The 12,039-nt window shown below is 41.2% G+C and overlaps 1 protein-coding gene across 2 annotated transcripts; it reads left to right on the top strand.

Annotated features, from left to right (window-relative positions):
- Nucleotides 1-260: 260 nt before the first annotated feature.
- LOC127776518 (histone deacetylase 1) lies at nt 261-6,250 on the top strand. Of its 2 annotated transcripts, none has more exons than XM_052302922.1 (7): nt 261-892; nt 962-1,402; nt 1,865-2,095; nt 2,656-2,747; nt 2,841-2,904; nt 3,063-3,109; nt 5,351-5,431. In XM_052302922.1, exons 1-6 carry the CDS (start codon nt 353-355, stop codon nt 3,072-3,074), a joined length of 1,380 nt encoding a protein of 459 aa, XP_052158882.1. In that variant the 5' UTR covers nt 261-352; the 3' UTR covers nt 3,075-3,109; nt 5,351-5,431. The 2 variants fall into 2 exon arrangements, with proteins under 2 accessions (XP_052158882.1, XP_052158881.1); XM_052302921.1 differs by lacking the exon at nt 3,063-3,109 and adding an exon at nt 5,556-6,250 and having other exon boundaries at nt 262-892.
- Nucleotides 6,251-12,039: the final 5,789 nt, after the last annotated feature.

Genomic DNA, 12,039 nt, shown 5'->3' with positions numbered 1-12,039 from the left:
TTTGACATAGTTTCAACTCTAGGTAAGTTGAAATTGGAAGCTAGAGGTGTGCCAAATGGGGTCTAAATCTGAACTTCCCCTTGAAAAGCTTCCAGAGTTTCCCAGGTTTGCTCGGGAACTTTCTACTACACCCGACCGACGCCCTCCCGCTCGCATCACGAAACCATCTAACGGCCCACGTTGCGTCTCTCCACGATCCAACGGCCCACGATCCCATCTTGGCTATTCCTCTTCCTCCCCTCCAAACTCAAAACGCCGCCCGCGAGCCCAAACCCAAACCCAAGGAGAGGGCAAAGAGGGGAAAAGAAAAAAAAAAAATCTCCTCCTCCTCCTCCTCCTCGCCGCCGCCGCCATGGACGCCTCCGCCGGAGGCGGGGGGAACTCGCTGCCGACGGCGGGGGCCGACGGGGCCAAGCGGCGTGTGTGCTACTTCTACGACGCGGAGGTGGGGAACTACTACTACGGGCAGGGGCACCCGATGAAGCCCCACCGCATCCGGATGACCCACGCGCTGCTCGCCCACTACGGCCTCCTCGACCAGATGCAGGTGCTCAAGCCCCACCCGGCGCGCGACCGCGACCTCTGCCGCTTCCACGCCGACGACTACGTCGCCTTCCTCCGCTCCGTCACGCCGGAGACCCAGCAGGACCAGATCCGGGCGCTCAAGCGCTTCAACGTCGGCGAGGACTGCCCCGTCTTCGACGGCCTCTACAGCTTCTGCCAGACCTACGCCGGGGGATCCGTCGGCGGCGCCGTCAAGCTCAACCACGGCCACGACATCGCCATCAACTGGGCCGGCGGCCTCCACCACGCCAAGAAGTGCGAGGCCTCGGGATTCTGCTACGTCAACGACATCGTCCTCGCCATCCTCGAGCTCCTCAAATACCACCAGGTGATGATGATTCAGTAATTTTTTGCGGAATTAGGGTTTTGGGCGTGCTAATTGTTTTTTGTATTGCAGCGTGTTCTCTATGTGGATATCGATATTCACCATGGGGATGGTGTGGAGGAGGCGTTCTACACGACGGACAGGGTGATGACGGTCTCGTTCCACAAGTTTGGGGATTATTTCCCGGGGACCGGGGACATTCGCGATATTGGGCACTCAAAGGGGAAGTATTACTCTCTGAATGTGCCGTTGGACGACGGTATTGACGACGAGAGCTACCAGTCGTTGTTCAAGCCGATCATGGGGAAGGTGATGGAGGTTTTTCGCCCTGGCGCGGTGGTGCTCCAGTGCGGTGCGGACTCTCTGTCGGGTGATAGGTTGGGTTGCTTCAACCTGTCGATCAGGGGCCACGCGGAATGTGTGAGATTCATGAGGTCCTTCAACGTCCCGCTGTTGCTGCTTGGTGGTGGTGGGTATACCATAAGAAATGTTGCACGGTGTTGGTGCTATGAGGTATGTATCAGGGGCATTTCCTGGATATACATTTCTCTGTTGTTCTTGTTTGAAGAGCCTTCACTAATTTATTAACTTCAAAGCTGTATGAAATGTCATAGTTCTTCTAGCATCCTTTTTAGCGCCGGCACTATGCCTAACATGTGTATGTATCACCTTGGACAACTGTTTTGACTAAGTGACTCACATCTATAAGTACTTATGTAAAAAAAAAAACCCTCTGTTAATCATTTCAAACTGTTCTAGCTATTCTAATAAGCACAACTCACTTTGTTATGAACTACTATGGATTGTTTGATAATTATTGTACTTTTAATCACTGAAATTTAACAGTATATAACCAATAATTGTCTGAGAACTTTATGAAATACTTTGAGCTTCTAATGCTTTTAGATGCATGTTTCTTTTATTGTAATCATTAGTTTCCCATATGGTCTTATTTGTCTCCTTATGTTTATGCAGACAGGAGTTGCACTTGGTCATGAGCTCACTGACAAGATGCCTCCAAATGAGTATTTTGAGTACTTTGGTCCAGATTATACACTTCATGTTGCACCAAGTAACATGGAGAACAAAAACACACGCCAGCAATTGGATGATATAAGATCAAGACTTCTTGATAATCTTTCAAAACTTCGACATGCTCCTAGCGTCCAATTTCAAGAGCGACCCCCTGAGGCTGAGCTACCTGAGGTGAGTGAGAAATTATTTGCATTATGGTTATTTTTTGTCCTGTAGAATTCCTCAGCTTCAAGGATAAAGGAGTATAAGGCGTCTTTCTAGTAGTTGCTGTAAATAATAATATTTCACAATTTGTATGAATTGTAAATGTTGGCTCCAGAAATATCAGGAATGCCAAATTGACAGGTGGTTAGTTATTTTTACATGATTGAATTATGAAAAGTTCGTTTTTTGTTTTATGGTCAAAAGCTTTATATTATGGCATGAATTATCTATGCAGATTTTTTCATGCTTGAAGTAATCTGTTATGTGTGCTCTAATGCTGGCACTTCACATTCTGTCAATAATGTTCAAATTGACTTTGAATTTTCAAGCTGAATGCATATAATTTAAATTACTAATTCCTAGCATAAGGACCAGTTGTCTGATGTGTCTCAGTTTATAGCCTTGAAACTTTACAAGTGTTGTAAGATGCCCAGGGGCATGCCCATATTGACTATGGATGTAGTTTCGGAAGTGAGAGGAAAGATTTTCGCTTAGTTACATGAGTTACATCTATGTGTCTCGTGCAGCAAGATGAAGACCAAGAGGATCCTGATGAAAGGCACCATGCTGATTCTGATGTGGAAATGGATGATGTCAAACCTTTGGATGACTCAGGAAGGTATTTGTTTCTATTCAGTTCTGTAACCGTTCAGGTGTTTCTAGCAGTTAGAATCATATGACATGGTCTGATGTATATCCTTTTGTCTTTTAGGAGGAGCAGTATTCAGAATGTGAGAGTTAAGAGAGAGTCTGCTGAAACAGATGCCGCAGATCAGGTATTTTTCTATTAAAACTTATTGAAGTAATGTTATGTGCTGGTGGTGACAGTTGTTATGGTTAATGTGTGCTCAAAGGTGTGTAAGCAGCTATACTTTCTTTCATGAATAGTGTATTCTGCTGTTTGTTCCTTTCTGAATGGTTGTTGCATCTTCAGAGAGCATATTGATATTAAATAGCCGTGGACTGCGAAAGACAGCAATTGTGAGTTGATGTGTTGTGATGTTGAATATTTTGAATTTTACTCCTTGCTGTAGCGACAGTTCTGAAATTTACATACTCAACTTTTCAAATTAAACATTAAGGATTGGAAGAGCTGAATCATCATAGCAAAGTAAAGGACAACTATTATGATGTGACTATACAACATGAAAATCTAATTTCATTTTTCTGGATAATGCATCAGTGCCGTATTTGTATGTCTGTATCATGGTTTCTTTTATGGTCCTTGGGTGTTGGTATTAGTTTTTCAACCTTAGCCCTTAATTTTAGTTAAGGTTGTAAGATGAATGAGGCTATATAGGATCCAGCACGATTTGATTCTTGAGAGTCAGATATTTAATTCAGATTTCTCAAATGTTCTGATGCACATTTGCACCCTGTTGGGACTTATTTCTAATAGTAATTCTATTTGATAAGTGATTTGCATAGGCTTCAAAAGTATAATTTGACAGTTTGACATCTTACAATATATTGTTTATGGCAACAAAACCAATTCATGTGGAAGCACTTCCGAATATGAATCCACTGGTACAACTTTTGTACAGTAAACTTGCGAATATAATTTGACTCATTGTTGGTTAGAGCTTACAAATTTTGACTTTTCAAGTACATGGACGAGTTAGGGCAATGGGAATACCTTTTCTTTGCAAGTGCAAATCTAATTTATCAATTCACTGTGGTTATGTATATCAAATAATTTCCTCAGACTTGTGAAAGTTTGATGCTCCCTTGTTCTACCGTTGGTCTTTTGCTGTTGGTGCAGTTCTAGTAAAAGAATTGTTGCATTGATCATTTAACGTCTTATAGTAAATCCCTTATTGCCACCAAAAAGTGTTATTCCCTCGTATGGAATCAAACAAAAAATTTATCCATCTCGTCAATGGTCTTGTTTGGTAGAACTAGCTGCTGCAGTGCTGCAGCTGCACTGCCGCAGCAGCTACAGTGGCTGCAGCGGGACACGCTTACAGCTATGCTTGATTACCTTCCGCTGCGGTGCTGCCGCTGTTCAGCTCGGGCTGTGCTGTACAGTAAAAAGCGCTGCATGTTGGCCTACCTAACAGGTCCAATGTGTTCTCTTCCGGGCGCTACACAAGCACTGAACAGGATCATTGCATCTAGGCAACAACTGCCTACCGCCTCCACAGAGCAAGGCTGTGTCTCGGTGGCAGTGCCAATATAGAAAAAAAATGCATGACAAAATAGGAAAAAAAAATTACCACACAGCTTAAGTTTTTCAAACACCAGAAAGAAAAAAAAAGAGTGGTGTAAATTCGAAATGTAGTTGGACCTGCAAGATATGGACAAGCTGTGAGGAAGTGGTTAGCTCAGCTCACACTTTGGAGACTGCAAAGAGGGCATGTATCCAAAAATTCGGAGATTCATATCCTGTTCTTCCATGAGCTCCAAATCAGTGAAGTTTGTCATTTCAGGCCTACCAGGAGGAGCTAAACCCAGGGTCGGGCAGCACAAGTGCCGGCACACAACCCTGCTGCAACATGCTCTGCACAACTTCATCGCCCTTACCATGGTTGACCTCACCTGGAGGAAGGGGCACCAGAGTTGAGTCACAATCCACCATGGCATGGCGAGCAGGAGGTGGAGTGTAGCATGACGGATGTTAAGTGCGGTGGCAGCTCAATACGGTATCCAAGGCTGGTGGGAGGAGCGAGATTTGTAGAGATGAGGAAAAATAATAGATAAGAGATGATGCTGACAAGTGGGCTCAGGGGCATTTTACCATTTGCGTACGCCACTGACAAACTCTGCTAATGGCAATTTTTAACAGTGGCGTCCGTAGTGGCTTATGAGGGATGCGAAAAATTGCTCGGTAATATAAGGGAAGCATCTAATTTAGATGTCGAATAAGGAAACTTGTTAATTTCAGATGTCAAATAAGGAATTTTCTCTTCAGATGTCCTTGTTCTTTTCTGATTAAGATTCAGATTTTACCTTGGTTTCCGTTAGGACGCATTTCAAACTACTAAACGGTGTGTTCCTGTGAAAACTTTCTATATATAAGTTGCTTTAAAATATTAAATATATCCATTTGTCAAGTTTGTAATAATTAAAATTTAATTAATCATGTGCTAATGGTTTTCTCGTTTTACGTACGTCAACTTAATCCTCATCTTCATCTTCATCTTCATCAGTGAAAACTTAATCTTCAACTTAATCATTCTCTGTTGGTAATAAATAGTTTGCCTTGTTATTTGTATGTTGCAGGATGGTAATAGGGTCACTGCAGAGCACACCAAGGGCACAGAACCTGCGGCTGATGGAGTTGGTTCCTCGAAACAAACTGTTGTAAGTGCTCTTTTATTTGTGCAAACTTGTAATCTTGCAAAAGGTAGACTTGCACGTAAGTGAACTGTCATGGATCCGTGGTAACAACGGCTGCCTTTTCATGTTTGCTCTTTGACAACTGCAGCCTACCGATGCAAGTGCGATGGCCATAGACGAACCAGGCTCCCTGAAAGTCGAGCCAGATAACTCAAACAAATTGCAAGATCAAGCATCGGTGCACCAGAAGCCATAATAGTTCTCTCTACCATAAAACTTAGTAACTGATGCCATCTATCGTCCATTGATTATATTGGAGAAGCTCCAACTTTGAAGCAGAGAGTTCATGCCATACCAAAGTTATATACCAAACCTCGAATGGTATGTACACCTTTCGAACTGGTGGTGTTTTGTGCAATACATTTATGCCAGGCTGACTATTATGTGGTATCTATTATTAGCTTTAGTTTAACCCTGTCTGCTGTCGAGCAATCGGTATAGTCGTGCAATATATTCTGGATCCATCAAGCAATGTGAGACAGATGTCAAACCATTGGTTGTGACTTCAGCAATGTATGTATATGTATGTATAGGGACAGGCAGCAGGCGTTGCTTTGGTGGGAACTATAAGCTTTGTCTCTCTTCTCATCCCTAATACCTACATGGGGGCGTCTCATTGTTGTTTAGGTATTACTGCATTCTTAAAAGTGCTCATTTAGAGTGCAATTCTAACATCTTCTACATGTTAATTTCCCCTTGGGACATTTTTCCTGGTTTTGTGGTCTCCTGTTACTCTTTTTGGATGGTCAATCTAGCTCCTGCTGATTACGGCGGCTTTGTTGATGGTTGTTGGCTGTACTGTGGATTGCTGCCGTTTGCTTGCTCTCAGTTGTGTGTATGCAGTCGGATTGAGGGCATTGGTGAATGGTGATGAGCCATTCCAGTTCAAATTCCCGGCCCACCCATGGGGAATTGACTGGAACCAGGCCTGCCAAACATATTTTGGGCCAAGTTTTTTAGTAGAAGGGCCCATCACTTAAAGAGGAAATAAATTTGCAAAATCTCGGGAATTCAGGTAAAGTTTGACTAAACGGTAAACCTTTTTATTGATGCCATGCACATCTTGGTGATTGGGTTAACTAGGTGAAACCCCGCAGCAATATTGCTGTGGGAATTTAGTATGATAACAATAAGAAATAATGTGCAAGATAGATAGATAACATCAGATTAAATAAGTTAATGTGGTTTATGATAATTTAAATTTAAGTAGTATGTAGAATGGTGATTTAAACGTAAAAAGTAAGGCAGTATGATTTTATGGAAGAAGAAAAGTAGGGAGATAATTTGGACCGTAGATTAATCATCTAAAGGCTAAAAACAATCAAGGTGATATGACTTAATTAGAGAAAAAAAAGGAGAAAGATAATTTGGACCATAGATTAATCATTTAAGCACTAATTAAGTGAGGATGAACTATATAATATGTGGGATGATAATTTAACATGCTTGTATTTTAAAAGCTCTTAAATTATAAAAGCTATAAAATTATAGATAATATAATATGTTTGCATGATGTTTAAGGCTCTCTTTGTTTAGGCTTAGGCTTATTGGCCTAGACTTTTAAGTCAGCTTATTGGCTTATATGATTTATAAGCCAGTGGATTTAATGTCCTAAGTTTAGTGGTGGAGTCATACATCTATCTCATATAAGCCAAAAAAGCTTCTCCAACCTAGCTTTTGGCTTAATAGTGTTAGAGTGGCTTATGGCTTCAAAAAAGCCAAATAAAAAAGCTGCTTGTTTGTTTTGGTTTAGACTTTTCGACTTATAAGTTGGCTTATAAGCCTAAACAAAGAGGGCCTAAATGTGATGATTGTTAGTGGATTATGATGTGGTATCTTGTTAATTAGTGGATGATGATGTAGCATCTTTGTATGTTAAGCTTAAGAAGTTAGTGTGTTATAACTTTATAGTAAGATATGATTTGGTTTATGCGACGTCCATGAGACTTGGGAACTCATCTTGTGAAAGCATGGATACTAGAAAAATACACGCACATTATATGGTTAAGTTTTTAATAGTTGGATGGCTTGTCAGTGCTATACGGTAATTAGTTCGAAAATTCCTCGAGTAAACGGCATACCGCTAAAACGGTCTAGAAAAGCCATATACCATTTTTGTTCCATTCCTCGACAACACGGAATCATAGGGCCTGTTTGGCACAGCACCTGAAGCTCAGCCAAACAGTTTCAGCTCCACCAAAAATAGAAGAGGAGCTGTGTGGAGCTCTCTCACAAAATGAAGATATGGAGCTAGGTTTAGACCCATAATAAAATGTATTTTCTCCATTTCATATTATAATTCGCTTTGACTTCAAGTTTACATAAATATTTAGCAAAATTTACAATAGTTCATTAAACTAACATATAATATATTTTGATAATATATTGTTTTATATCGAAAATATTGCTAATTTTTTCTGTAAATTTAATCAAAATTAAAGAGGTTTGACTTAAAAAAATAAAATCAACTTATAATATGAAACGGTGGGAGTAAATGATACTCCCTCCGTTTCAGGTTATAAGACGTTTTGACCAAACTACTTTAAGTTTGACTAAGTTTGTAGAAAAAGTAGTAACATTTTCAAACCAAAACAAATTTATTATGAAAATATATTCAATTATTGATTTGATGAACTAATTTAGTATTATAAATATTACTATATTTTTCTATAAACTTAGTCAAACTTAAAACAGTTTGACTTTGATCAATGTCAAATCGTCTTATAATCTAAAACGGAGGGAGTAGCTGGTACTGTCGGGAATTCGCATACTGTTTTCACAAGCCACAACAACCACCAACGTTATCTTGTGTATTACCTTACTTTGCTTTTTACCTTGTATATTACCTCACCTCTTCTTTTTGGTATTTGACGTTGTTAACTTTTAGTTTTAGATATGTGTGATTATTTATTTTATTAAAAAACTTATATACAAATATACAAATATATAAATCATGCTTAAAGTATATTCAATAATGAGCAAATAAAAAAATGGTAACTAAGAAATATTTTTGAACAAGATAAATGGTTAAACACTTTCAAAAGTCAGCATCGTCAAATATTTAAAGCCAAATTAAGTGTATATTATAGAGATCGCAGAGATCTTGAGGTAGATGGTGCTAACGTAGAAATTTTTATTGATACATGTATGTGTGAGCCTTGTTCTCGTCGATCGAAACAGCCTCCTCTTGCAACGTGAAAAATCCTATCGAACACATCAGGACGTCCACAGTGAAATTGTATACCCTGCACAGAGCAGGATCGGGTGACGATGTACTTGTCGTCGTCACTCTGAGAGCAAGTTCAATAGTATAGCTGACTATTAACTCCAATTTATCTATAGATAATCTAATAGTTTATTTATACAATAGTTACATACTACACTATTAATACCTGGTTCCACCTGTCATACACACACTGCGTCTTGGAGTCCGTGCTACAACTGGCTACAAATCTGTAGCCCGCTGCTTTTCTCTCTTCTTATTTATCTTCTTAAAATATGTTTATAGCTGACTTATAACCTGCTATTGTACCTGCTCTTAAGGGCCTAGGGGTCTCCATGAGAGGAATAGGGATGATCAGGTCTGCTGATTTCCGTAAATCGGAGACAGCCGGGTTTACGGCGCCTCAATATATCGGTTGCAACACTCCGAGGGTACGGCACGTACGGCGTTGCGGTATGCGGATCGCCGACCGGCTTATCTGTGGGAGGAGCGGTATATGGCAACAGAAGAGAGGAAAAGACAAATTATTACACCCACGCAGGCAGCAACAGGTTAATTAATTATTAGTACTACTACGACTATGGCAGTGTTTAGTCCCTTTAAACTTGCAAAAAAAAATTCAGTCACATCAAATTTCTGGACATATGCATGGAGTATTAAATACGGACAAAAAAAATCAATTGCACAGTTTGCATGTAAATTGTGAGATGAATCTTTTAAGCCTAATTACGCCATGATTTGACAATGTGATGCTACAGTAAACATTTGCTGATGATAGATTAATTAGCCTTAATAAATTCGTCTCGCAGTTTATAGGCGAAATCTATAATTTGTTTTGTTATTAGTCTACGTTTAATACTTCAAATATATCTCCATATACTTAAAAAAATTTTAGCACATGAACTAAACACGGCTATATATATATCCTCCCTCCGTAAAAAAAAACCTACTATAAGATAAGACATGACATAATATAGTATAATGAATCTGAACAGCTCGTATTCATATACTAGATTATGTTTCATCTTACATTAGGTTGGTTTTTTTAAAGGATGGAGGGAGCACTTCTCACTCTGGCCGCTTTTTTAAAGGATGGAGGGAGCACTACTCACTCTGGCCGCTCCTTCCCGTGCTGCCGGTCGCGGCGGCGGCCGGCGAGACGAGGAGGCCGCAGGCGACCACGAGAACGGCCAACAGGACGAGCTGCATCGCGCGCTTTGGCCGGGCCAGCAGATCATGTGATCTCTTATGCTTTGACGACTGAATCTAGAGAGCTTTGCTGCTTATTGTGCTTGTGCTCCTCGATTTGCTAGTGCATTATATTGCTTGCCCGTGGTTTACAATTGGATGCAGTGGATTAACTGTAGAGCAGCACAAGCAGTCACCGCGTTTAAATCAGCCCGGCTCTTTCGTCCAAGCTCTGGTGGCACAGTCAAAGGTCTTGCCAAGAGTTGGTGCTCTTTTATCTGCTTTTGTTCGTTAATACTCCATGGCGTGTGCATGAAGGCCATATATATTATTTTGAATTGACAAGTCACTAGATGGGATTAGTTAATATTGGGAAATCATGGAGGAAAATTTAGATTACAGATATACACTACTACATAATCACATAAATTTAAGGATACAACGCTATAGATATCAGAACAGCTAAGACGGTCACCTATACTGCTTTTCCCGTCCGCGCGCATGCCCGTAGGAATGTCAATGGAAAGAACTGCCATCTTTGTGTACAAATAGGTGCTAGTTTTTAATTGGAACCGGCACCTATATTTCTTGTCAGAGAAATGTGTCGGTTTCAACTAAAAACCGACACATTTTATTTCCATCCCATCAAAATGGTTTATAGTGGGACCAGGATAAAACTAAAAGCGATAGTTTTTAAAAAACACCCCTTTAGGTGAGGAGTGGAGTTGAACTCATCCTTATCTGTGAACAATGCTAGAACCACCCCCCCTCATGCTCTCTCTCACCTCTCTGAAACCACTGCCTCCTTATTCTAGCTTCCTCCTCCTCCCGTTGCCCTTGCCCCTTTTCCTCCTCCACCCATCCTCACCGTCCCGCCCCTCCCCACTGGTGCTCGGGCCTGTCCTGATCTGGCGTTGCCCCTCCCCACTAGCGCTCGGGAGTATGAATATTGTAGATATAAATATTATTTCAAACTAATAAAAAATATGTCTTTCATGAAGTGGGTTAGTGTTACCCATCCTCGTTTTGCTATAAGGAACATTTACCTCAATATCAGAAAGTTCAAGAGGTTTGTGAAATTTACAATGAGAGTAGATAGGGTGACAGATTAAATGTCACCACAGCTGTCTTCTTTTAAAAAGTAGCACAGATATCATGGTGTAAACAAAGAGTTTCAAGATCCTCTTTATGTGAAACGATCAACTTCAAAGTTCCCGGCTAGTGTGAATCTAACAAATTAATTATTGGATAACTTATGGCCAGTAAATACTCACTGTTGGTCTTGCCACTCTTCCCTGATTTCCCTGTTGAGGCAGCCGCGGGGAGGACGATGAGACTACTAGCAGTGACAACCAGAAGCAACAGCAGAAGGAGATGCGGGGAGCAGAACCGCACTACTGTCATCAGTTTGTTTGCTATACGCTCTTACTTCTGCTGGAGATGAGGCCAGGGGAGCACCTCCTGGCTGCTGCCAGTTACCAGCCGAGACGCACGGGGACAGTAAGAAAACGATCAGGACAGTCGCTTAAAATGGGCGCAGCATGTCGATCTCGCTCGGCGCGCGGACGAACTCTCCGCCCGTAACGTACGACGACGGCAAAATCTCTGGTTTCTTGCTGAATGCAACGAGTGGCCTGGCTTGACTCGTTTGATTGTGCCGAGTCTAGAAGAAATTAGACTGGTCCCTGTTGGCATCTCTGGGAGCTGTAGATACGACACGATCCGCCGGGTCTGGCACGGGTTGGCGGCACTCGGCGCTAGCTGACAGTCATCACGCGGTAATCGATCGGCAGAACATGTACGTGACGAGTTGAGCTCGCCGTTTGCAGATGATACCGGCAGGGTGCCACACAGTAATCTGTAATCTGTGAGACTGTCTGGACTCGCGCTTGCCGTATATTTTTCAGATTTTTATTTTGGAAAAAACGTGCAAGAACAAATTATATTTTTAAATAGATGTAGTTATTCTTTTTTTTTTATTTTCAAAAGAGATGAAATAGATATAAATCTTTAGTATCATTGTCTTTCTTGACCCTTGTCCAGGTATGGTTCCCAGCTCCTTAATTTAGGTTTAGCCTCATATGAGAGGTTGATGTTCTTAAATGAATGCTTCACCATTCAAAGATGAATTAATATCCGCTCATCCCTCGCACCAACGAGA

The sequence above is a fragment of the Oryza glaberrima genome, chromosome 6 (genome assembly GCF_000147395.1).
Source record: "Oryza glaberrima chromosome 6, OglaRS2, whole genome shotgun sequence".
NCBI lineage: Eukaryota > Viridiplantae > Streptophyta > Magnoliopsida > Poales > Poaceae > Oryza > Oryza glaberrima.
This window is presented reverse-complemented; position numbering and strand designations above follow the sequence as displayed.